Genomic DNA, 27,896 nt, shown 5'->3' on the forward strand with positions numbered 1-27,896 from the left:
ATGCATACACACACCACCACCCCCCCACCCCCCCACCCCCTTTCTCTTAGCTTTTATATCTGACCAGATGTCATAGGGTATGGAATATGCTGTTGGTCAGTTTGGGTCAGCCATCCTGGCTATGTCCCCTTCCAAGATCCTGCCCACCCCCAGCCTACTGATGACAAGGGGAGATGTTGGAGAGCCAGCCTTGATGCTGTGTGAGCGCTGCTCAGCAGTGGCCAAAACTCTGATGTGTTATCACCACATTTCTAACTACTGATACAAAGCAGAGAGCACTATGAGGGCTGCTATGGAGCTCAGCCATACCCGATACAACCTATGCTATCTTCAGCCTGTTTTTTCTTTTAAGATTTTTCTTTTTTTGGATATTCAAGAGGGAAGTAAAGATTTGGTTATTTAGATTTGGTCAAACAGTGAAGGGCTTGATCATGTAAAAAACCAGCATGTTTCATCATTCCTTGGTCCTGTTCTGTGCCCCTCAAGCTTCTGAGTTTTACTGTAAATTTGAACTATACAGGTTCTCTGACTGTAATGAGGTAAGGGTTAGTTTTGTTGCAGAACTGGTTCAAGAAGGATTTGGTTTTCCTGTTTCTATCCAACAGTGAGAATATACAGCAATGACAGTAAAGTATAATAGGTATGTATATATGATGTGGTAAATCTGTTTGCAAGAATCAGAACATACAGAAGTTCCAATTGGTTCATTTCCAGGAAGCAACCCATTTGGTCAAAGGTAGTAGTAATTACATTAAACTTTTCTGTGAGGGCTGTCTGCTAGAGGAGGACTCAAAATGGGTGCTCAGGTAACTCTCTGGTTTGGTCCTATTTTTGGACTGGTAATTTGAGAATTTATATTTTGCAGGGAGGAGACATAAATTGTATGTATTAAACTTATACTGAGGAGATAGGCTTGCTGGAAAGACATTTTTTGAATCTCATGTAAGCTTTATGGTATTTGGGCATCACGGTTAATTTTGTAATCCTGTGGGTGAATTGTGTGAAGGTAGGCTTGCACTCATGTGACTAACTTGATTTCTTTCTGTCTGACAGGCAGAAATAAAAGTAGTTTGTAACATAGCTAGTGTCGAGGATCTTTGTCTTAAGGCAGTAAAGAGGAAGCTGAGATGGGTTTAATATAGAGATGTCAACTTTCTATTGAGGTTGTTGCTGAATCTTTTATTTAGCTTGGTTTCTAACTCACTGTTGGCTCTGTCATTGCTCATTTTATGAAGCCACACATATTTATGTAATAGTTTTATACTTCATTTACTTTCTTCTGTGTGAATCATTACCATAAATGCTGTTGAAAAGGTCAACACAAAAATATAAAGTGCTTGCCCAATGCTGATTAGAGATTTGTCTTGTTGGTTTTGGGTTTTTTGGCTATTGTTTGGGGGGGAGGGGTGTTGGTGACTGTCACGTATTTGTCAGAAAGGGACAGAAGAAATGAGCTGAAATGGGAGGACACTTCTACAGCCTCATGGCTTAGACATGTTATACATCAAATTGAAACTGCTTCTCACACTTCCTTTAATTTCTGAGTGAACGCTCAAGTAAATGAGATGCATAACAAATGAATTTAAAACCAGTCTGCAAAAGGAGGAGAAGATCAATCTATTTGATTCATGGGGTGTCAGAAGCCCTTCCTGGATACTCTGCTGACATGCAGCAAACAAAACTAGTTTCAGAAACCTAAAGAAGTATGGGTGAGACACCGGAACAAGTTGCCCAGAGAAGTTGTAGATGCCCCATCATTGGAAGTATTCCAAGTTAGGTTGGATGGGGGCTTTGGACAGCCTGATGTAGTGGAAGGTGTCCCTGCCTATGGCAGGGAGGTTGGACTAGATGATCTTTGAAGGTCCCTTCCAGCCCAGACTGTTCTGTGATTCTGTGACTGCTTTAAGAGAGTTCTACCAGACAGTTTTCTTGTGTCAATGATAGTCTTAACTTGGCAACTGTTGAGATGTCATCTATGGTTAATTCAGTGCATTTGACCACATTACAAATTCAGGGAATGCAGAAATATCTCAGCAGAAATTGCAGTAAGTGGTGATATTTATTGAAAAACATTGTCATATAATGGTGATTGTCTGATGATCAGTGTCTGCCCAGTCCTTGGTGTACAAATTACACTACTTAATGTGTAAGACACCTTCTTTGTGTTTGATACAGCAGTGCTACTGTGTGTCCTCCCCAGATCACAGCAGTTGGAACCACAGCAACATGCCCAAATTGTTTTGCTTGCAAGATTAGCGCTTTCTGTTTTGGTACTTAGGCACTGTTTTCTGAGGTATGTTCTCTTGTGATAGAAGTAAATGTACTGGATTTTATGAGACTGTTTCCTCTAGCATAGTTAGTATCTGCAGAAAATGTTTTCCATCCTCTGTTTCTTATTTTGAAGAAATTTGAGGTAAGAATTTGTGAGGAACTGAAGTAACAATGGAATCAAAGGTGGCAGAGAAAAAAACAATAGAAAGCAGAACAAAAAGCTAAGAAGTTGAATTTAAACGAGCAGAGTTTAAATGTAATCGTAAATCCAAAAATCCCTGGAGTAAGTTAGGCATCTAGAGAGAGCCTGAGAAGAGAAACACTGGCAAAAAAACCCAAAAAATAAGTAAGGTCACTTTGGTATACCCTAACAGTGAAATTTTGAAATTGAAACTTCTAAAAAGGTTTCATGTTTATAGATCTATAGTTACAGTGATAGTATAAGGGCATTGGTTGTTCTTAGTAGCAATAGCATCAGTTAATACAAACTTGATACAGCTTGTTCAGGTTTTCACGTGACCTAAAAGACTTGTTCCACAGCAATCATAAAAAAAGTAGTGTATATACTTCCTCTTTATCCTGTCATTATGGTATATTTTTCTCTTCATGATTTGTATGTGTCTAAAGCATTTCTGAATTATCCAATTATATTGTGCTAAAATCTACCAAAGGTGTGGTTTTTCTCTCAAAGAAGTGACTATAGTGACCCAAAATTTTGTCTTGTGGTGGTGATACAGGATGAGGTATACCTTGAAATAGAGAACTGAGTTCTGATCTCTGTATCACATGTTTATGTTTAGTCTTGTTCTTTAGAAATGAGAGCACGTGTCAATCAGTAGGTATTCAGCTGTGAATGACAAGATGTTCACAGGTGAAGATGCTGTGATAATCATTACACTTGCGTATGTATTCACAGAGAGGCCTAAAGCAGGGAATAAGGCCATTTCACTCTTCAGGAGAAACAGCTTTTTGGGCTGTCATGGTTTAACCCCAGGCAGCAACCAAGCACCATGCACACACTTCCTCACTCCTTCCCACCCCCCCCCCCCGCCCCCCCCCCCAAGGGATGGGAAGGAGGATCAGAAAGGAATGTAAAACTTGAGGGTTGAGATAAGAACAATTTCATAGGTCAAGCAAAAGCGGTGCACGCAAGCAAAGCAAAACAAGGAATTCATCCCCCACTCCCCATGGGCAGGCAGGTGTTCAGCCATCCCCAGGACAGCAGGGCTCCATCATGCCTAACGGTTACTTGGGAAGACAAACACCATAATGCCAGTTGTCCCCACCTTCCTCCTTCTTCCCCCAGTTTATATACTCAGCATGATGTCATATGGCATGGAATATTTCTTTGGTTAGTTTGGGTCATCTGTCCTGGCCATGTCCCCTCCCAATTTCCTGTGCCCCGCCCCCCAGCCCTCTGGCTGGCAGGGCCTGAGAAACTAAAAAGTCCTTGATTTAGTATAAACATCACCCAGCAACAGCTAAAAAATCAGTGCGTTATCAACATTGTTCTCACATCGTAGCCAAAACCCAGCACCATACTAACTACTAAGAAGAAAATTAACTCTATCCCAGCTGAAACCGGGACATGGGCCTAATGGTAGCTTTGTCAGGTTGGGTATCTTTGTAATCAACCTGTGTCAGGTCCATGCTGTAGAAAGGTACCTCAGGAACTTATCTGGCTCTGTGTTCCTATTGTGACTGTAGGGAAGGTCAATGAGACTTCTTTACAGAGAAAGCCCACAAGACAAAGCTTAAACTCATCCCATTTGTAGGAACCTTTTCCTCTCTGTAGAACCTCATTTTGCCCACTCCAGACCTCACTGAGCTTAGTGAGAAGAATGATGAAGACATGAGGCTTGATTTTATATAGAGCAAGTACTTGTTTTCACACACTGCTTAGCAATGAGTGATAGATGGTATGTAAACAATGAAAATATTCTTATTATGTGCTAGTTAAATAGGCATCTGAGAATAGAAGTGCAGCCGCTCTGCTGGCTGATAACAGTGATGGCAGGAATGTCCCATGGTTTAGGATAATTGCTTTAATTGAAACAGGTGTGCCACAGTGCTGCAGCAATTTAGGTGCTTTTTGATCTCACTCTAAAGTTTACAAGCAGGCTTTTATAATTTTCATTTCCATTAGAGGAACATCTCTGAGAAGCAACATAACGTTTTCCATTATCTGCAAGTAGTTCTAAAGTGCTTTCTGCTGTCCTTCCCGCGATGAATCCATTTTGGCTTGCTTCAAGGGATTTGCCTTGCAGGATTCCAGCAACCAAGAGCTAGAGATGCATTTTGAGATATATTTACTGGATGTGTGTCCGGTGTGCTGCCTGGGAAAATCAATGCTTTCTTGATGGGTGAGGGGCAGTTCATTATGCTAAGACAACTGATTAGTGCTGAATTAAATGTTCTCATTCTGTTTCCAAATACTAAATTGCAGGGGTTGTTTGAAGTCCTAGTGGAACTTCTTCCATAGTTCCTTATATCATTTTAAGTAATGAGGGCAAGCAATATGAGGAGATGAACGGCTGAATCCTTGTGAAAAGATTGCAAAGGGGCCAAGAGACTAAAGGACTTCTGTTTCTGAAATCTTATTTGACCTACTATATGTGGTTGCCATTCTCATCCTACATACAGCCCGAATGGAAATGGATCTTCTTGAGATTAGAAGAAGGGTTTTGCAAATGTCTGAGCTTATGTTTCTCATGCTCCGGTCTTTGTCATTGTGTCATTACCCTTGACTATACCTTTAGTTTTATCCTACAGGGCAAAAGCAATGTGGGGAACAGAGAGAGCAGATGAAATGCCTCAGAGGGAAAACAGACATTTTTCAAACCTAGCAGTCTTAAAAACCATCTACTTAAGATTCTCTAGATGAAGAAGGCATGTTTCTGTGAAATGGGAGCTTATGGAACAATGTTATTAATTTTCTTTGGGTGACATTTGATTTGTAAAGTGAAACGAGAATCTTAAGATACATAGGAGTCTAATCAGGTAAGTGTGGTTAATTTTAAAATCTTGAGTTTCCTTACCCTGGTTCTCTTTGCCTGGAAAAAACTACTACTTCTTTTTGTGTAAGTTTTTAACATGGGAAGATACTCATGGTAATCCTAGAGCGTAGTCTGCTATTCAAAAAAGTATTGAAGATGCAGTGGGTGTCTTTCTGTGTTGCTTATGTCACCTCAGGTTTTCATCAATATGTTACGAGAAAGTGACCAAAAACTTTCATTTTGTGTTTTTCCACTTCTTCTTTGAAATATTCAGCAACTGTACTCCAACAGATTTTTGCTGATGGACAGTAGCTCATTACATACTGACAGAATTAATACACTTCTTTCTCAAATATCTTTTCTTTCAAGACTGGCATTAAAAAAAACAACAGTAAAACAACTTCCCCTTCCCCAAGTGAAAATGTCTGTGACAGGAAGAAATAAGAGGTGAATTTTCTTCTTTCTCTAGCAGTTGATCCTCTCCTTTCTCAACACAGTGTTTGAGAACAATTTGAAAGGGAGTTTTCTTCACACAGATATCAAAAGCCAGTGTGCTTGAGGCAATGATTTAAGGAAACTTGGATAACTTTTTCGTTAGAGTTGACTGTGGCAAGCTTGTTGGGTGGTTACAGGAACTCTGGGGCAGCTGAATGAACAACAGAGAATGCCAAGGTCCAGCACCCCAAGTGCAGAAGGCTGTAGATGACCCCAAGAAAGAAATTGCCATGAGAAATGTTGCTGTTCAAATGTTGCTGTTCAAGTGTCACCTTTTTTTTTTTTTTTTACCAAAGCATCCTAAGGCAGTGGGACTGTAGAACCAATTTTTAAACCCTAGCCTAATTGAAACCAGCCTTACTTAGTCAAAGTACGTTAATGCTGAATTGCTGGAAAAAACTATAGTAAAATGCAGGCATATACAAGTAAAGCACATCATCTATGAACATTAAGTCTTTAAAATGTGGGGAATAAGTTGGCATCTGTGCAGAGATCTTGCTTTTCTGGATCTAGCAGTGTTATTATCAAAGGTGTGTTACCAAGTACTACTTGATCACTTCTAAACGCACAGAAATTCTTTTACAAGATTGCAAGATTCATAAACAGAGGTACCTGTTTAAGAGTAGCCACCAGCCCCCAATCTTTGATTTGTTTCCTTTGCCTGCCTGATGTTTAGTGCATTACAGAGTTCTGAAGATTTCCTTTCATTTTCTAATATGTTTGCCTTTTTTTTTTCTCCATACTGTGTCTTTTAATTGTTGCCATAAAAAGATGTTCTGTTGCCTTATGTAAGTTCTTACTGCTTCATCACACTAGTCTGCAAAGGTGTTTTCATCTCATTTGGTTCTCATAACATTCAGAAGGTGTTTTCAAAGAAGGTTTCAGGTGGCATGTTTCATGAGATGTGCTTTTTGGGGCAGCTACATTCCAGTAACTAGAGAATAGTTTTGCTTGGCAGAAGAACCCATTCAGGTTGTGGATGACTGCCTAAATTCTCTTAGTCTTTCTCATTGCCCGTTTCTCACTGCTGAACTAATAATACATTTTATTTCTACCTTTGAGTCAGTTTCCAAGCATGAGTAGTTGAAGCATGGCTTAATTTTTTCAGGATATGATAGTTCCTATTACATTAACTTTCAAGGGAACAAAATTCATCTCAACTTTTATTATATTCCAAGTGCAGTAACTTCAAAGAAATATTCAGTGAAAGATGAAAATAATGAAGGGAAAAAACTCTAGCTGAGAAGTTAAGCATTGTTACTGTGTATTCAGTATTGGGTAGTGTCGCATTAAAGATAGGCCAGTTTTTGTTGTTTCAGGTTAAAATGGTACTGTTTTGAAGGCAGAGTTTTAGGTGGGCTTTAATTTTCAAGTAAGATGCATTCAAGCATCTACACGTTTGCAAAATTTCTGAAGGCAAAACCATTGTTTAATAGGAAAAAGCTAAAGGCACATGGAGTAGGTTTTAGACAGGGGACTTCATAACTATCCCTAGGGTAAGCTTTGACTCTACATTTAAAGTCAGGCAAGCATTTTGAAATACCGATATTTGATCTCTTAAAATAATTTTGGGGAAGTAAGATGTAGTTCTTGCATTCCTGCTTAATATCGAAGTTAACTTTCAATACAGAAGGCAGATCAATAGCAGAAAAAAAAAATACAAGCATGTAATTCAAAACAAACCCACATTTGGTTTCCCACAGGTGACTTTATAGCACTAGCTGTTTTCTTCAAACCAATAAACATTGCACCAAAGTCCACTGTGAAATACCTCACTCATATGAGTCTCTCCTCAACAGTATGGCTCTTCCCTTTACGTATAGACAGACAAATTAAATATGGCAGCCATATTAAATTAGTGTTTTATGAGATGTATGTTGCATAGTCTTTCTTCCATCAAGTATGGTGTTAGGTGTATTTTGCTCCCTTTTCTTATATAAATAAAGCTTTCTTATATATAAAAATCAATATAGTTAAAAAGAAATAAAGTCGAGCCTACAATAAACGTCTTAAAACACTCATGCATACTTAGCTAAGATCAAAGCTGTGGACTTGGGTGTAGATACGCTGAATGGAAATAGAATTACTGTGTCTTCTTTTAGCATTTCAATGCAATTTGCTCACTTTTATCTTTAGCATTTCTTGAATGCCCAAGCCTTGTACTGTCCATTTGCACAGGGGTGAACTTTATACCTTATGTATATTTTTATTATGATTATTACATAATGTCAGCTCTTTAAGAATATTTCTACTGAAGGAATTACTCCTCCATGCCCAGCACACAGAGAGCTCTTGAGCTGTGCCTGAATGTTTGAGTCCAGCAGTTAATTCCTGCTCTGGCATATGGGAATGCTTCGTGGGTGCTTCCAGTCTTCACAGGGACGAGGCGCAGTTGTGCACTATTTCTTACTAATGCTCGCCTTCTACATGGAGAGGATACTTAGGCTTTTGGTCAAGTGGGAGACACCAGCAGATCCCTCTTCAGCACAATCAGGACACGAAGATTCTGTGAGGCTATAAAAAAACCAAACATTTTTACCATTCAATTTAAATATGCTTTTTTATACCCCCCTGCAATTCCATTTAGCTATGTCTTTACCCAAGTCCATGATAATAGAAGGAAACACAGATGTGCGTGAACTTAAAATGAGACTTTTTAAGTTAAAGAGTTAGTATGAACTTTCCATGAACATCCAAGGTAATCTCAAATGAGATTATTTTATTCTTCCCATACACTTTATCAAGGAGCTTCAACGCTGTATATGTTTTTGGGTTCCTCAAAAAGTATTTTGAAGGGGTGGGAGTTCACAAAAGTGCAGAAAGAATGGTAGGAGTTCTGCAAAGCCTCTCTTGTAGTGGGAAGAGTAATAATTCCAATTTACAAACTGTAATGAAGGAAAGGCTAAGAGTCACTTCATGGGAGTCTGAAGACTTTAGGGGACAGATTTCTGAGAGCAGGTACTTCTTTAAGCTTGCAGAAATAGATAAAATTATATTCTGTGGCTGGAAGTTGAAACTAAGCAAATTCAAGCAAAATGTAAAGAATGAATTCTTGAATCTTCATGGACTAAGCATCCTCTTTAAATCCTTATTTTTGAAGGACCACTACAGTACTTTTAGTAAACAGGGACTGAAAATAGAAGGTGCAAGGTGATTCCATTTCCTGTGATGTGGAATGGTGTGATAAGACTGGAAGAGCTTCTGGCCTTACAGCTCTGTTAACATAATTTCTTCTTTTGAAACTGTGCAACAAGCTTCATAGCTTTTTGTCTCTTTATTGTGAGACAAATTTATGGAAAACCAAATGAGCTGCTGAAAACAACATTGCAACAAGCAAGGTTTCTTATCCTAGTGTCAAAAACCACATAGTTTTGCTGAGTTAAATGAGAAATATGCTACTATTTATTTTTATTTCAGCATTTCAGCAGAAACAGGAGTTTGTCAGAATGCTTTTACCATTGAAAATGTAGCGGTTACCTTTCCAAATACATTTTGACAAATACTACCTTGCTCTAATGTATTGGTCAGGGTCAGTTATCTTGAAATATCATCACCCACTACCATATTGAGCATGGCCCTATATGATTTCCAATGACTTTGAAAGGAGGAGTAGTCACAAATGTTTAAAAGATAGCAGCAATTCTCCAAGCAGTTTATATACATATAGCAATGTGAAGAGACTAAGCCACAGTGTCCCCCTATGGTACAAGTTTTAGTCAGCCTTCAGGTGGGTAGACTTTGAAACATCTCCTGAGTAAAAGATGAATGAACAAAATTTAGATTATATTAAAATTTAGAAAGAATGTATTCTAAAAAGAAGGGAAGTCCAATAGATAAAGCACTGATCCTAGACTGGAGATATAGGTTCGTTTTCTTCTTATGTACAAAGACTTATGTGGGATCCTTGACAAGTTTTTATTATCATTAGCTACATCAGTATTATGCTTCCAACGGCGCATCCCACTATCCAGATCCATTGTGCGCCCAAGAAACACTTTAATTCTGTGTATGCCCACCATTTCCTTGCTTCTTTGTGACTATCAAGAGACAGCTTAGATGCTCACCTGCAAAGAAGCTCTGGTGCACTGCAGACAAGTGTCCATCGGGTTGCCTGACCCATCAGGAACCTGGGAGACACAGTCAAGTTCAATGGAGGGTTAAGTGCAGCAGCTACTTCTATTCCCGAGTCTCTTACTGTTGCTCGACAGGGCTGTTACTGTGAACTACCCCAGGGGTATTTTAGTGTATACTACCATGGTGTTTTAATGTATATTTTATTGGTCAGCAAATCACAGGTTTTCTATTGTTTCACAGAATCACAAAATGCTAGAGGTTGGAAGGGGCATCAGGAGGCTGTCTTGTACAACCACCCTGCTGAAGCAGGGCCACCTAGAGCCAGGACCATGTCCAGGTACCCTCTGTACCTTCAGGGATGGAGATTCCACAACCTGCCAGTGCTCACAACAAAAAAATAGTTTCCTGATGCTCAGAGGGAGCCTCCTGTGTTTCAGCTTGTGCCTGTTGCCTTTTACATACTGTCACCCTAGTTAACATGTGGAAGAGTATTAGTCATGTTTTACATTTTGTGGCATCATGCTTTACATCTTGAAAGGAAAGCAGAACTAAAAAAATGTAGTTCTAGATTTATTTTTGTCAGGTTCGTAAATAATTTTGTTAGAATAAGGACAGGAAAGAGAGATCGATAACAACTGTCTTAATACCATGCTGCCAAAATATCCTGAACATACAAATCGTGTTTCTAATGAAGTCAGATCATGTCCAGTGTTCAAATATATATGCTTTACCTTTACCATTGATAGCTAACTGTTGCATTTTTAATAGTATCACCTATTTGTCAAGAATCTAGGAGTAAGCAGAATGTGTGAATACGCTCTGCTTTCTACACTGCAATTTCAGTATTTATTCTGAAATACTAGTTGAAGCTATGCTAAACATATATTATTTTGAGGTATTTTACCAGCATTTTTGTGGGTGATCTTTCTGCCTTGGTCTAGAAATAAGTAGATGGTTATCATTTCAAGGTGATAACCTGTCCAGCACCTCAAGGTTTTTTAAGAGGGGGGGAAAACATAACTATCTGTCTTCTGATATTTATAATGGATTCAAAATGCATTTGAAATTATTTTTTAATATTTTTTTCTCTCTAGGAAATACGAAGGATATTCTCGTGATATATGAACAAGAAGCAGAAGAGTGGGCTTTGTATTTAAAATGTCTTTTTGGACACATAGTGAATGAAGGAGGAATCTTACTCTACAATCTAGAGACTTCATCTTTCAAGCACCAGGAGCTGTTCTCTTTACCCTGTTACAAATGTAAACTCCTGATACTATCGTGTGGACTTCTTAACTGCCTGAATCGAAAGAGGAGTTATTTTCTGGAGCAAGTTCTAAAACCTCCAGATAACGTGGTGATTCTACTTTGTGGGGTGGAGAGCTCGGAGATTCTTTATGAGATACTGACCTTAGATGGAGGCAGCAAAGAGATTTCCACTGATCAGGAACCTGAGGAGTATCTCTCTGTTGTTACTGGAATTATTCAACCAGGTAATCTAAAACTGAAAACTTTGTATGGTTATTAAAAGTTAGCTGTATTAGTATCATTTGGAAGAAAAAGTGATATTTTTTTCCAGAAAATCTGAATTATGTCTCTTCAGCTTGGTCCAACAGTTTTAGTTCTGTGATGCATTTCTTATTGAAGTGTGATGAGATAGTGCACTCTTAGTCCAGCTTCATTTTTGCAGCAAAGCAGTTTTGGAAAGCCTCAAATCTGCTGCTGGCACCTGTGATCCTACCATCGCTTCATGGTCAGATTGAAGACCTGATATGCACTTGTTTCTCTGTTTCTTGGATTTACAAATCTCAGAAACCGTACAAAACTAGGGGTTTATGTTTTATCTCTTTCAAAATGCCGTAATGTGACAGTGTATATATCTCTTTAGATAAATCTGACAGTGAAAAATAATTACTAAGACCCAGTTTTGTGGATGGCATCATTTTCTGTGTGACACAGAAAATAAGAGCAGAAGTTTCTTCCCCTTTTGCCAACCCAAGTAGTAAGGACTAAAACTATCCAGTTTGTATGTTTTCACACGTCCATGGAAACTACAAAGAAGTATTGTTGTAGAGATTAGCACTTCTGGAATGTAAGTAAACCTCCTCTCTTGAGAGTGAGAGGTACTGAAATGGCAGTCTGTACACATGGTTTAGTTTAACCTGCAGTTTAACTTTGTCAGGCTGCACAAATATAAAGAAGAAATAGCTTTAGAAAGATAGATGCATGGGCCATTTTGGCAAGGTGATATAAGTTGTGTACAGGTTTCAACTAAATAGCTGTGTGTTTTGCTTTAAAAGCATACTTACTACTAGTTCTTTAGAGTCTATAGATCTCTTACCTCCTCTCAGCTCTTGCTATGTTATCATGATTTTATCTAAGCAGAACATTGTGTTCCTGTCTTTGTTACCTGCAAGGTGCCATTTTACTGGAATGGGAGTTTGGGCTTGAGAAAGACATCCTGCAGTTCAGGGTTCTTACTTAGAAATTAACCAGGTTTTGGGTGCAGATGAACAACCAAGAATATTCTTTTGAACACAGGGATAGAGAGACCCTAGTTCAGTCAGTGTGACCTATCTAGATGTCCCTAATGCCTTGTGCTTGAGCGGATAAACTTAAGCGTACTATGAGGCTTGCAAACCTGCCCAGAATATGTCTACACACAGTGTGGCTAATATCATATCAGTGTTTTCAAAATTAAACTTCTCCTGCCTAACCATCTCCTGTTCTAACATTTCTTGCTGTCCAGTATTTTTTAACCTTTTCCTCAGTATATCTTTTCAAGTGTCTCTCAGACTTTTTAAGTTTTGGGGGTCATTACAGCTTTTTACTGGAATGAAAACAGCGGGTCTATGCTCTCTCTATGTGTGTGTATACAGCAGGGAGCTGGGTCCAGAAGCAGTCAGTTGCACAGGAAATTGCAAACTTTTCTGATAAAAGTGTTTCCTAGAAGACAGATGATGGTTCTTTTCTTAGGTCTGTGCGTTCGCAGAAGTATTTATTGCATATGCCCTTACTTTGTAATGTTGAAAGACTAATTTTAATTACATTGTAATGTCGAAAGACTAATAAGTGCTCAAATGACCTTTTCTTTGGCAGTGGTCACTATCAGTAACTTCAGAGATGAGTACAAAGCTCAATTAGTGAATAGTTGTTGAAAGCCTCAGTGTCAATGTGTACACCTATACCAGGGATGCACAGACTGTAGCTGGGACAAGTTAAATTGACTGTACTAGGTCCAGGACTGGGATTAGTGTTGCTGCCTGTGGTGCCTCAAGCTGTAAGCCCTCCTCCATACACATAGTTGAGAACTGCCTTGGCCCTGTTTTTTCTATATTGGTGTGCCCCGGTCATCAGGCAGGCCAGCTCAGATAGGTGCTTGCTAGGAGACCTCTGCACTGCTCTGTGTTGCACAGTGAAAGTATTCCAAGTGCTAGATTTGCTGTCACCTGGGTGTTGATTTAATCTCTGAGGGATGAAGATGTGCGTATTTTATCATTATTTACCTTTGCTTAAAGGTAATGGTGACTGTTTGCAGTGTCTGTATTTATGATACACTTTTGTAGAACCCTGTTAAGTTCTTAGCCTTTGTGATATCTGTGGCAGGGATTTTGACAGATTACACATCTGGGAAGAAGATTTTTCCCTTGTATTTAAAATGGCTTGCTAAGGGGTTATTAAGTATGCTTGGATTATTTTTGCTTTGGAGCAAATTTTATGCCTTTCTTCAGGACTATGCATTTACGAGATTTCCCATATCTCTTCATATGGATCATCATCTTCTGTCATTTTAAATTGTTTTCAGTGCTTGTCCCTTGTCCCTTACATTGCTTTTGGAGATACTGATGAAAACACTTTTGTGTATGTTCTTCATGCTTTCCCATTCCTTTTTATTTTTTTCCCCCATAAACTCTTCATTGCTGTTAACTTCTTCCTCCATGCATTTGCACCTCCTTGTCTCCTCAGTATTAACAAGAGCTATCACTTTACCGAAGTCTAAAAATTCAGTGATGCACTTTAATTACAATGATTACATGGCACTATGCTGCTCTACACCACTGCAACTAAATTCTGTTAATCCCTTAGGGCAGCATGGTATTGAGATCCTAGGTCTAATTGATGCCAGGGCTCAGGAATGACTTGTAGGTAGTTAGAACAACTGGAGACGGATGCTAAATCAGGTTGTTACCTCACAGTCTTGAAGAATTTTAATAATAGCTTAGGTGCTAGTAATCACCACCCTTCCACTACAGCTTTCTCCGTACTTTGCAAATTTCCTAGGCAAGGTAAGTTCTCAGCTGTGTCTTCTCTCCTAGATGGTATTCTCTTTGCATTGTCTTTATAGTCTGAGATGGAAAGAATGCAAACTAAATCTAATTTTATATGCCCCCCTCCCCCCCCAGTTATTTTGCTGAAACCTTCTACTTACAAGATGGTATTAGTTTCATCTTGTTGGAGCAGGTAGGGCTCTTTATCTGCTAAAACTTCTTTCTACCTTTTAAAGTAGTATATATGCAAAAAATTCTAAGCCAAACCCAATACTAATTAAAATGTTCAGTAAAACTAAATACAATGGAAGATGCAGGGGGGTTTGTACCCAATAGAGAGCTTGTTTGCCCTGTAATCTGATTCAAACACAAAATCTGAAGGGTTTGTAATTTCTGTTTGAACATGTTCTTGGAGGAGTAAAGGGAGAACTGAGACATGGCAACTGGCCTAACATATGTTTCCTGGATGGTGACAGATTTTATTATATTCACCTTATGCATGAAGAGGAACATAAATATTTTTATTGATGTCAAAATATTCCTTTAGCAGGACTTGTTCACAAAATACTTCACTGTTTGAAACCTCTACCTTTTAGATTTAGAGTTGGTTTTGAATTTTGTGTAAGGGCCTATTGTCATAAAAAAAGATAAACCTCAGGGAAAGAGTAGAACACTTAGAAATTCTTTTATTCAGTGTTAACATTTAAGATGGCCCAGTGTGACTCTAGAATTCTGACTTAGCTTTAACAGCTTTCTCTAATATTGCTGAAAGTAGAATCAGGAGACACATTTTGTTTGCATCTGTCTTTTCCCTTCCCTTTTTCTTTCTACAGCTTCTCCTTGGTCTGCTGAAGTGTGTACCCCTTTTTATATTAAATTGACATACTTTCAATGTACCCTGGTGGATTTTAGCCTAGACATAGCTGGGTTTTTTTTGTTTAGTCTTGAAACACTTCCACTTCAAATTCAGGTGAGCCTTATGTTTAAGCAGGAGATTTGTAGATACAGATAGATATTTGCAGCTGGAGGTAGTTACTTGGCACTTTAAATGTCCTGAATTCCCTGTAGTTATTCGTGCCTCTGTACTGATGATTCAAAAATAATTTTCTGTGACACTGTTTCTAAAGTGTGCTGACACTTTTATGAGACTTTTTTTGTGGGACTTTCAGTACAGCTCAGGAATCAGAAGTATCCATTAGTGTGCTTGCTGTTTTATTAGGTTTTGTTGTTTACAGTTCAACTAAACAACACTTGTCACTTCGACTTCCAGCCTTTTCTCTAAGCAGTGTTATCCTTTTTTTTCTTTCTTTTTTTTTCTTACACACACACACCCCCCCCCCCAAAAAAAAAAATAATGAAGAGAATCTACTTCTAGAAAATTTGATATTTGGGAACTGCTCAACAAACTTATGTGTATCTATTCATTACCTGCTATTTTATCAAAAAGTGAGAAGAGGTATGTAAAGTGACATAACCCAACTAGAAAACTCTATGTACTGTTTTGAAAGCCCAGGAAAGATTCTCAGAATGAATATGTAACTTTTATCTGAGACAGCAATATGCTGTTCATTTCTGATTGTTACTTAAATATTCAGTGTACCTGCACACAATTTTAATCACCATGAAAAGGAATGTTAAGAAAACTCTTTTGCAACTATTAGTAAGGTTTAGATCTGAAGTAATGAGATACTAGCTGGGTATTTGTCTCTAATAGTAAATGAAGGACAAAGAGGCTGGGAGCTTATGATAGGGCTTAACATACAAATCTTCAGCCTGCTTCAAATATGGGGCTAATTTTCATTGTGCAGGTCACAGAAAAAGAGGAATAAATCACTATATTTTTACCATATGCTTTTATGGTATCTCTTGTTTCATTTCTAGAACAGTGGCATAGGTTTTATTGGAATTGTAGCAGGCATTTGGATGTAATGTTGAATACTGAAGTAATACTTCACATTCTGAATCACTTCTTTGCTTGTTCTGTAAAATCCTCTTCACATTGGTACTCAAATATGAGTAACCAATAATGATACATTTTCCTAGACTGTCAGCAAGACTTGTGCTGATGAGCTAAACCCCTTAATTTAGGTGGGAACTTTATCATTCTCTTCAGTGGGCAAGTGTTTCACCTATGTTTTCACAATGACTTGCAATCTACGAAGAAATGAAGCTGACAAGCACGAAGTGCTAATAGGAACCACCGTTGAAGAGAAAACAGAATCACTAGAATTTTGGGGTTGGTTTGTTTGTGAGCACTGAATACACTGTGGCTTTGTGTGTGTGAATTAAGTGTCTTGATTGTAAAGATTTCTTACAAGGTCACACAAGATTGAGTAAATGGAGGAGGGAGGAATGGAGGTAGTTCTGGCCTCGTTCACTGTGGAGGAATGAAGGCAGTGGGTTGATTAGCATTGATAACATGCAGCTGTGACCTTGCCTCAGAGGCAGTGGGTTGATTGACATGGAAAATGTGCAGCTGTAGCTCGTTCCCACTAAGTGGTTAAATAGCCCTGAAGATTGTAGGAGAGGGGGGTTTGATGGAGGAGGAGTTGTGTGGTCTGATTGCTGGAGGAAGAAGATACAGCACAGACAGTCGAATCTGACCAATGGTAAAGCCTTGTTGCAGCCTGCTAGTTTGTATGTGCTGCAACAGTTTGCTGCTGTGGAAGTTGCGGTAGATGAGACTACTCAGTTGTGCCTCCCTTTCCTCCTCCTTCAATGTATTTACAATCAGGCAGTGGATACCACTGTTGGTGCTTTAAGGTAATGAGGTCATCGGCTTATTGAGGAGCACCTCAAATGCCAATTAATTTTTTTTATTAAAACAAAAATAATCTGTATGAATTTATCATAGGCAGAAGGACAGAAAGGACATTTTGTTAGCAGAAGTATGCTCCAGTATAGTCCTAGTTTCTGTTTTGCCCTGCCAGTGAGTCTTTGGACTGCTGCGAAGATTACCAGATTGATAATTTTTCCTGAGAAGTTCTGTTTCTCCATCTCCACAGAGGATGATTGCTGGGATGCCAGTACCCTGATGGGGATTTTTAATGGGGACAACTGTCAACAAAAAAAAAAGTTAGTGTCGCTTTTTTTCATCTGGTATGTGATCCTGGCTATTTCAAACCAGAAGAGAAACTGAAGTGGCAGCCTGGAGGTGGCAGCCACAGATGGGATTTTGAAACTACCACCCCCTGCTGCTTAAACTGTTTGAGTTCTTTGTTTTTTCTCGTTCCTGCAAAATCCAGAGAAGACTTAGTTAATTATGTAGTCAGGTTTCTAGGTAGCTCGTGTTTTGATCTGTCTAGCCAGTCGTGGTGACCTGTACCCCTGGATTCTGAAGTATGCATCATGTATGTGATGTGTTTTCCTCTTACTTTTGACACTAAACTGCTTACACTTGGAAAAGTAAATACACTGACATCTTAAAGTGAATGTTTTTTAACACTTAGGACAACCTCATAAAAGGTTTTATTAATAATAAAAAATGTGGCTAGAACAAAAACATTATTGCAACAACATGTACTAATTTAATGTAATCTGATTTTACTGTTGCTTCTTTAGGTTATATATTTTAAAATTAATTAATGGATTTATTATCATTAGTCTGTTCTTTCAAGGTTGCAAGTGGACACCATCCAAATTTATGTCTTGTTTATGGCACAACCATGATCAGTTAGTATTTAGTTGCAGTTGTGATGTTATTTCTAAAGGTTACAAATAATTCAAGATTTCCAGCAGATATTTTGCAGCTAGAACCGTAATATGGCTGTATGAATCTGTAGTTTTACACGTCCTTCACATAATGCATTACTGACTCTCATCATGTTTTGCACTGTGGTTATCAATCACAATTACTGAAAAGTTGTTGGTAGGCATCTAGAGAAGTTTTCTGGAAATGCATTCCTTGTATATTTTGTGGCACACACGTTTTGTTACAACAAAATTGCTATTTGCAATTTCACCATGATGTATTTCTGTTGAGTTAGTGCCAGCTTTTTGAAAATAGGATACAATGTGTCATGTGGTTTTTCAGATTTGAAAAGTTGTAACACCTATGTAGCACCTACTTAATTTGATACTGAAAAAAACAACTTTTTTATTTAGATTCAGATTTTGCTCTTGTTAGGGTCTCTCTGTACGTACTTAAATGGCTATAAGGACAGATCTTGGTCCAGAAAATGTTATTACAGTTAGAAAGTTAGGTGTTCAAATGTCAAAAAGATACAGGCACAAATTAGCCTATTAAACTTTAGGTAGGACCATTGTTCGTTGCATTGATTGCCTTTAATTATGTAAGTGCATTCTTCCTCCCCCACGAAGAACCTGCCCTCATTAGTATACAGGATAAATAGTGCTCAGTTAATTACCAGTTATTTGATACTTTGTTTTGTGTTTGAGTTTGCAGTTGCATTATTTATGTACTGAATGCCATTCAAATCCTGTTGAGAAAACAGAATTATTAATTTCCTAATGTGCATTCCTGTAGAACTCTGTTCTGTATTGAGTACTGTCAAACAGTGGGTTATCATTTTATGTACTAGTATTTAGCATGATCAGGGTGAAGCATTTCTTCCAGTTCTGAAATCACTTTAAGACATTACTTCTCATAACACATAACAGTATACAATATTTTTTTATGTTTATATTCAAACTTCCTTTAATTTCAAATGCATTTGTGACTGCTGAGATGTCTGCAGGTCAGCTGTAACGTCTTTCGTATAAAGTGCAATGCAAAACTAATGAGCACGTCTGAAAAGCATGTTTTAAAAGCCTTCTAGCTCTTTGCCTGAAAACTTCAGGATGGGAACCTGAAATTACCTAAATTCTCTAGATCAGCAGTCAGCTAATATCACTGCCCTTTCCCCTCACTAGAATTCTCTCCTCATTCACTGGACTTCTGTTATTACAAGAATAACTGAATCAAATCAGGTAAACAACACCTTCTTTAAGTACAAAACCACAAGTCAATGCCAGAGTAGGTCTAACTTGTGCACTGTCCACAAGATCAATTTAAAAGAAATAGTCAGCAATATACTTCAAAGGAGAAAGACTGCTTTTGAGTGTTTGGGTTTACGCAACCTTAATGAAGTCATTTTAATGCAATTGCTTTCCCAGGCTCCTCTTCACATCCCAGCCTTGGTGCCCTTACTCAGTGACTCTTACTTTTCAGACTTGGTCCATTGTAGTAATATTAGTTAGTCACTTCCAGAGTACCCAGCAATATAACACAGGATCTTGACTGGGATCCCACAGATGCTGTGTAACAGCATGTTTGTTGAGTTAGTTGGATCTCACAATATGGAGCTCAAGAAGGCCTTGTATCTCTTATGTGAATGTTACCTCAGATGTGGAAAACCAGGTGATAACTTGATCCAGCATAAAGAAAGAGTGGCATAGACAGACATTGCTTAATATGGCAGAAAGTCTCCTGGTGGTTACTAAGCCAAAAATAATTTCAGCAAATCGGAACTGACAGTTTTTTAATATTGGACCAGTATTTTACATGATGTGGCCATCTTTTTTTTGACCCAATACTGGGAACTCTGTAGCCAGATTTATTGTGTTACCAAACACAGCCCTACACAGTTGTCTTCCAAACCCTAATGCCTGCATCCATTTTCCATTTCTCACTTTCCTGCATGGGATTTTTTTCTCTTTCATTTTTGCCCCGCTCCTTTTGCATTGTTTGCTATATTGACTTTCAGGCAAACTTCTCTTCTTCCTGAAGTCCATTTTTCTTACCTGCTATAGTAAATTGAAAAGATCAGTCACAGGAATGTTTATTGAAAAAAATTTAAATACAGTTCCATCTCAAGATCTGTCTAGGCTTGTTCCTCTCCGCTAGTCCTTGGATATTTTTTTTCCTATCTGCAAAACTTTAGCTTTAAAATAGTTTTATCTTACATCTTAAATAACATACAGAATTACATCTAAAAAAAGAAAATGGAAATTGCTATCATGGTATTTCCTTATTTCTGAGAGTTTAGGTTGCTTAACTGTTTTATTTTACCATTTTTTTCTTTTTTTTTTTTTTCCTAGCTTGATTTCTGATGTTAAGATCTTCCTTAGAGCAAAGTAAAGATTCTATGAAACAATCAAGTAGGATAGTAGTGAGATGAGATAGTGTCATGAAAGTCGATGACCAGTTAGGGATATTTCTAGGTAGATACCATTAAAAGAACTTAATCTTTTTTCCTAGGTAAGCCACAGAATGAAAATCTTGGAGACTCTTTGTCTTACATTTATGAAGCAGTTCTTGCAGATGGTGAGTTGAATTCCCCTTGCATTTACTTGAATAAAGCCAGTACTCTTCAGAAAATTAAATTTGTTTTCTTACATCTTGTCAGACATGAAAGGCAATAAATTAACCTTACTATAGCATACAGTTGTGTAGAGGAACATGCCTTGTTCTCAAACATCCACCCACAGATCTATACCCACACATTCTCCTGAGGAGTGTGAAAGGGGGACAGAGATTCAGCTGGGACATTTCCTTTTTTTGTTTTGTTTCGGAGTAGAGAAATGGAGAGCTTTCTTTTTGTGTTCCCAGCTTGTAGTGAAGAGAGAGCTGATATGAAATTGCAGATCAGTCCTACTCGCATTACATTTGTAGCATCGCTCATTGTCAGACAGTTTTTGGGAGAAGCCCTGCATCATGACTTCAGTGCCTGTTGATACTTGTCATTCTGGTTTATTTATATTTGTGAAAGCCCATAAAGAGTTATAGTAGAGAAAACAGGCAAAATCTCCACTTCCTAGTGAAGAGCTACATAGCATCTTTCCTATCCCCAGTTCTTACTTAACTTGATTTCTGGGTTGACACTGTTGTGTACTGATCGGCTTAACAGCAGCATCATGCTAACTGATAGAAAAGCTTGGGTAAGTTATTTTGGAGTTCCTGGTATAGCAGTTCTGTGCTGCTGGACTCTAAGGTTAGTGACTCTATGGGTCATCTTTGCTGGCAAAGTGGAGCGCTGCAAGCTCAGTGACTCTTCCTTACTGGCACTAATTTAGTGTACATGTCAATGATGTGTGGAGTTTAGAATTTTAGCTGCTTCAGTTAATTTCAAGACACCAGCATCAACCTGTGTGCTTTTAAATGCTCCAGTTATTCCTGCTCACCATGCTTTCATTCACAATGCAGAAGAATTTTGGAGCATGCACGTTGGTTTCTTTTCAGATAAAGCTAAAAGGGAAAATGCACTTATGGTGCTCACTGGGTTCACTTCAGACACTGAAAGGTGTGCATTCTACAGGTCTAGACCAGAACTAGTTGGAAATATGCCTCTTTGAAATGTGGAAGGGAGTATTTAGCACCAACTGTTTCCCTCTACTAAATTTTTTTCTATTGGTCTCCCGCTCCTTTCTGATAGGAACTGTTTATGACTTTCTTGGTACCTTGAGTGCACTGGTGTGGTCTCAAGCAGAAAACTCCTGGAAAGCTGCAGTGTTTTATGCCTACAAACCTACTGTCAAGGCTTCCAAGGATATCTCTTTTGATTGTGTGTTGAATGTGCCATGGGCCAGTGCGTTGAAGAAGTTTGTTGATATAAAGAAGGAGTTTTGTTATTACTGGCTCATCATCCAGGTGCTCAATAAGCTGGCGTCACTGTTCCTGTCATTCATGAATGTGATGTCCAAAAAATGAGACAGTAAAAGAGGGAGTGGTCAGAGAGAACAGAATCCTAAGAAAAGAAAGGACTAGGGAATTGTTTCTCCAAGCTACTCCCATGTTAAACCCTGACTCTCTTTATATGAATCCTTTTCTGCTTTTATAGGTGGACTTGAAGAGCAGCTTAAGTCCAAGTTTCCCATCAGCTGAATGGTTGATGTTGTATTAAAGTGAACTGAGGATTTTCCAGCTAAGAAAATCTTGTATTAAAATCAAAAATTTCACTTAATCTTCGCTCAAGTTGCCTGGACCACAGTTCTCAGTCAGCTTTTGGTAGTCGACAGCATTGATTGTATGTAGCCTGTGCTGCTTAACAATGTTTAGTTACTGCTAAGAGGACCAAAAAGATTCTCAATTGCTGTGATGAGTGAAAAGGCCAACTAGAAAAGTGGGTTTCCCAATAATTGTATCCTGTATGTGAGGTTCAGACTGACTCCCGCATGAGTGTAAGGCAATACGTGGTCATTTCTTCTGTGGTGGTGCAATAGGGAGCAGTGATTTGATACCACTGCAGAACTTTGGAAGGAAAAGTAGCCCAAGAAGTGAAATGATCGCAGTTTCCAAGATTCAGCATGTCAGTCTTTACAAAGCCAAGAAAGGAAATATGGCAGCTGCAAATGAGCCAGTGTTTGTGCCCTGTAGAAAGCAGGTTGATCTTCAGGTAACCAGACAGGATTTGGCTTTGGATGAATTCTGAAAAAATGTTTCCAGGCACTTTTTGTTCTTCTTTTTTCTTTACAATAAGAAGGAAATGTATGCAGTGCTGAATTGTATGTGTGACACAAAACAGAAGTGTCAGGAGGAATTATAAACCAAGAAAGGATTTTTGCTAGAACCCTATAAATTCACAAAATAACAGCACTTTATGTAAAGTCTGAAGTGGAGACTGGCATGCTGAAATCTGAGGTTTGTTTTGACTGCACAGATATTGTACGAAAGAGGGATAAATCAAGGGAAGATGGAATTTAGACTTTAACTGGAATGAAAGTTAAACAGATCAGAAGTGTAAAGCTAAACAAGAAATCTAAAGCAACAAGGGTGGGAAGAGCAGTAAGTGGATGACAGGACACATAAAAAAGCCCTAGACCATAACAAATTATATCCAATAAAGCAAAGATAGATGGGGAATGAGCAAGCACTAACAAATCAATAAGAAGTGATTGACTAAAGTGCAATTGTGCAAGGCCTTGAGGGAAGAGGTCAGACAGTACATTGGAAAATGGAAAAACAATATGATCACTGAGATCCTTTTGGGGAATATGAGCTACAGGCAGATGTGAAAACAATTGATTTGCCTAGTGAGTGATGGAAAAGATCCAGTTGTGGAATGCTAATCACCGTGATATGAATATATGAGCACTTATTCCTGTAGGTGATAATAGAGCAAGTCAGCTCTTTAGCCACTCCGAAATGTTGTGTGTTTGCTGTGTTTCTTGTTTCTATATAAGAAAAGTAGACTTATTTTTATTACTAGATAGCTGTATTTTGAGAAGCTGTTGTGGTTCCTCAGGAAATTTTTTGCTCCCCAAGGAATCATTATTTATAATTTGTACTAAGGTTGGAAAAGTGAAGCAATCTTACTAGAATCTGGGAGTAGAGCCTTGTACCCACACAGATAAAATGTGAATGCCTTATTGTAGAATTGGCATTCAATATTTTACCTGCAAAATAGAGCTATCCTCAGATTTAGATGCTCATTAGGTAATACTCAGCTTCAGAAAAGTCTGTTCCCCAGCTGTGAAACAGTTCTGTCTTTTTTTAGCATGTGCTATTGAAGCTTGTATCCTAGCACTAATTAACTGGACCAATTAAGGACAGGCAAGCAGAGCACAAAAACGGTGGTTTTAAAATATAATAGCTGTCTTCCTATTAAGTTTAACAGCAGACATCTTTTGGTTCTGCTCAGAGGTCTCATCAAACTCACTTAAATGTGCATGTTGTGTTACCTGTAGCCTTTACCAAACTAAACCAGAGAAAGGCCAGGCCTTTGTAACAAAATAGGTGGCATCCCTTCTGCAGATAAAGAAGAGCTATAGGAGTACCTCTCTCTGCTATACTGTTCTTTCCTATAATGCTATCTGAAATCCTGTTTTACTAAAATGTGGCTCTTCTGGGGTCTAGGTGTTGGGTTAAAGGACAGTGTCTTAAAAGATAAAGACCTCACATTACTTTCCTATTCGTAACCCTAGAAAAAGGAAAACAATCAGGAGTTAGAAAGCAAGCATAGTTTTCAGAAATGTCTAAAAAACATCACTCTTGATTGTGTTCCTGAGAAAGTAGTGTACCTTTTAGCCTGCTTTAAGGTTCAGTAGATTTTAGCTATTTCAAACCAAAGGTGGGAGTAAATTGCAAACCAGCCTGTCCCCTAGTGAGTCAGTCTTGCTGACAACTGACTTTCCCCCCCCCCCCCCCCCCCTTCTTTAATACCAAATGTGTCTGGTGTGAATCTTTCTGCTGACAGCAGCTGTGGCAGCGTGGCACAGGGAGACATGTGGTCTCTTAGATAGACAAGTTCCATGTAATTTATTGCTGTACAGATAAAGAACAGCATCATAAATTTCATCCAGGCATTGGTAAGAGCCCTGTGCAGGTATTGGAGCTCTGCTGGTCATATGCAGGCTAAAATACACTGTTTGAGCTGCTGCAGTCCAAGCTGGCTTGTGTTACCAGAGTGATTCAAGGGATGCTGTAACATGGAGTATACTTGTCTTGTGTCAGTAAACATTTTCATGCTATTAATAATATGTATCCTGTACTTTGAGTAGGGCAAAGGCTGAGAATGCCAGCTACCAGCATTTCTCCCCCAGCCTCTCCCAATGCAGTTGTTAAAGGACTTCTCATTTATGTTAAACTTCATGTCCTTTCAGCCATGTAATTTTTTGAACTTTCATGACTGGAAAGAATATTCTTTATCAAGAGAATAGCTTCAAACATGGCCAAGAGGGGAAAGTTTGGCTGCTCACTGGTAGTTCCTTGAGGGTGGTATCTGTAAAAACTTTAACCCATATTCAGCCTGATATGTGAACACTTGGCCTGCCTGCCAGGTGTGCTTCCCTGAAGTATGGCTTGATTCTAAAGTGCTTCTCTCTAGCTATGTTCTTTTAGATCTATGTAATTCAAAATGTAACCTCGTGTCACATCTGTGTCCAAGCACAGTGTGCAGTTTGTGCCAGGCCAGTTATGAGAGGCTTGAATTGTAGTTATAGAAATATAGAGCCACTAGGCAGCTACAGCTAGCCCCTCTGGAATAATAAGGAAGTTGCAGGACCATTTTATCAGGCAAACACCTTTTGGAGGTCTGCTCACAACTGTGGATGCCTCTGCGTATCAGTCCTTTTGTCTTCAGTGGTAATTTGAGTCAGCAGCAGGAGGATAACCTGTCACTGTTCAAACAGCACATCTCAGATTTGGGGCAATGTTTAGTGCTGTATAATCCTTCACTGAAACAGAGGTGAGGGGTGTGTGTGTGTGTGCGCTGATACCCCAGAGAAATGGAATAGAAATGCCAGCTAGAGTGTTCTTACTCTGGTAGAACTCCAGTAACTCTGAAGTGGATAGATGGACTCTTCAATAAAACATCAGGCTTTAATAACTGAGAACTGCTGGTACACACAGAGGGCCAGACTTCAGTTTGCTTCTCCCTGGAGAAGAGACAGGATAAAAGCATGCAGAATGTAGAAAGTGGAAATAACAGGCTTGGGCTCCATCAACAGTTCTGCTCAGCAGCTAAATGACCTCAGGCAGGTAGCTGTTATTTCCAAAATAATCAGTGTGCCTAGCAGTTTAGGAACTTCTTGGGACTGTCTTCCTATGTGTCTAAAGCTCACAGAGCAGTAATGCTATTAATACTGCTGGTACAGCTGAAAATCATGTGTTTGACTGCTGTAAAAATAATAACATTAATTGATAATATAGTAAAACACAAACTTAGTCCCAAAAAGCCTCTAAATGTATGCATCCTAACCAAAGCACTGATTGTTGAGTTTAAGTCAAATCTTTCTTCCAAGCCACAGACCAGTTACAAACTAGTTAGTTGTCATAGCCTTGCATAGTCTCTGAATATACAGTTACAGTTATATAAAAGTATATATATAAAGAAACATCTAGTTTATGTGGAAATTATTTCTTAAATATTATTGGTAAATTAATGGTAAGTTGCTTTTTACTGTTTTGGGGTTATTTGAAGGCAGGATTTTTTGGTTTAACTATCAGATCCAATATGGCTACTCATAAGAAGACTTACATTGTGTTTAGATGCTTACATGAATCAATCCATTAGGCTACAATTATATCAGAGTGGGGTGTTTTTTATTGTTGTGTACAAAATTATACCTAATAATACAAGAACAGGTTGGTACGCACCTTTGCAATCAAATCAGCCTTTGCCTTACATGTATGAAGTGATGCATAAAGTATTAGATGTGGGGGCTGTTCCAGGGATTGCTCTGATAAGGGAGAGAAATAGATGTGAATGAAAATTACAGCACCATCAGTTGCTTAGATGACATAAACACCAACTCCAAATATTCAGAAAAGGAAAACCTGTTCTTCATAGCTTTTAAAGGAACTGTCAACTTGATGCTTATTTGGAAAAAAAATTGTTCACCGTAAATAAAGTAATAGAAACTTTTTGGAAACATGTGCAAAATAGGCCAACTCACAGAAATCTACTGTTTTTGACAGAAGAATGCAGCCATGCAGGAGGAACTGGGACTGAGAATGCTTTTGAGAAAAACAAAGGTAACTGTCAATCTATTTAAAAAAGATAGATGATTCAGCATAGAGAGAAAAATTATTTAAAGCTTGTTCAGTAGTGGATATGTTTACCTTGGTCTGGAATTTACCTGATAGGAAACAAATGAAAGAAGTTAAGATTTAAGTCAGATGTTTATATGTTTTAGAATGTATTTAGTATTGTTCTGTGATTTTTAGAAACCTTTCTGTTCCTAAGTCCTCTCTCACCATCAGTAAAAGAAAATTTTTCAGCAGAGCAGAAAAAGGGATTTGCTTTGAAATCATATCTTAGATAGGGTTTATGGTAAAAAATAATAAATCTCATCCTCATGCTGAGGAAAACAGGCTCATTGAATGAAGCCCAGTGTGGTGAATGTTTTCTGCCTCCATGTTTCTCACAGCCTTTCTCAAGTCATTTATAGAGCAATCCATGCAGTTAGAGGCTGCCTTTCCATCCCACTCTGCTGCACTTTTCTGAGTTCATGCAACATTTACAAATACCCATATTTTAAGAGGATTAGCTTTCATAAATGTGTATGATAAACTCATGGTTGATAGCAGAAAGAATATGACGTGCGTAAGTCTTGTTTCCTAATTTTTCCACATAACAGAAGGTTATTTTGGTTTTTTTTTGTATGGCTTTACTTTCATCCATTTTTCTGCAGAGCACACATCTGTGTTTGGCTTGAAGGTTTTGAATTGCAATGAAGCTATTTACACATAAGCACCTTTTCAATTATACTTCACAGAACCCAGTGGGACCATCTCTGCCTTTACCTCATATTGTCTTGAGGAGGGGTCCTGCCATATTACATGGGATGACTCCTGCACTTACATGATCTGCTGAATTTAGCCTGAGTGTTCTTCCCTGTAATCCCCTTTGGCTTACTCTTTGACACTGGAACACCCTGTCTTTTCTTTCATGTGGCAGGTTGGCCACGCGCTTCATTACTTTTCCATTCCCTGCCATCTGCCTAACCAGATTTGCCCATATTTCTCATTCTCTTGTATGTTGTGTGATCTAGGGATGAGGACCTTGTTTGTAATTCAGTTGCAGTTCTTCAGCTAGCATTGCTTTAGCAAGACTTGAGGAAGAACTGAAATTTGCTAAGCTAGCAGGTATTTTGCTTTTGTAAAGCCAACTAAATTTTGGCTGTGAGATTCATTCCATGGGTAGCCTTAGAAAACACATAAATCTTTCATAAGTTTGTTTCTGCTATTTTTAATACCCCAAATCTGTCACATACATTGTTGACTCAAAACACATAGCAAGTACCAAGTAATCAAAGACAGAGACGGTTTATAATACTCATGTAGGCTGCAATATGGATAGCTAAATAGTGTATTTGAAAAGTTAGAATTTGGGAGCGGGAAGGAGGTTGGATG

At 38.4% G+C, this 27,896-nt stretch overlaps 1 protein-coding gene across 6 annotated transcripts in view; it reads left to right on the top strand.

Moving 5' to 3' along the window:
- Nucleotides 1-27,896, top strand: part of BANK1 (B cell scaffold protein with ankyrin repeats 1) — a 167,027-nt gene that overhangs the window by 12,909 nt on the left and 126,222 nt on the right. The window contains exons 2-5 of one of the 6 annotated variants that reach the window (XM_056349091.1): nt 10,077-10,173; nt 10,931-11,329; nt 20,304-20,369; nt 26,460-26,516. In XM_056349091.1, the coding sequence (XP_056205066.1) occupies nt 10,086-10,173; nt 10,931-11,329; nt 20,304-20,369; nt 26,460-26,516 (610 nt within the window). In that variant the 5' untranslated portion in view covers nt 10,077-10,085. The remainder of the gene's footprint in view (nt 1-10,076; nt 10,174-10,930; nt 11,330-20,303; nt 20,370-26,459; nt 26,517-27,896) is intronic. The other 5 variants (XM_056349050.1, XM_056349059.1, XM_056349068.1 and 2 more) reach the window with 5 other exon arrangements.

The sequence above is a fragment of the Falco biarmicus genome, chromosome 1 (genome assembly GCF_023638135.1).
Source record: "Falco biarmicus isolate bFalBia1 chromosome 1, bFalBia1.pri, whole genome shotgun sequence".
NCBI lineage: Eukaryota > Metazoa > Chordata > Aves > Falconiformes > Falconidae > Falco > Falco biarmicus.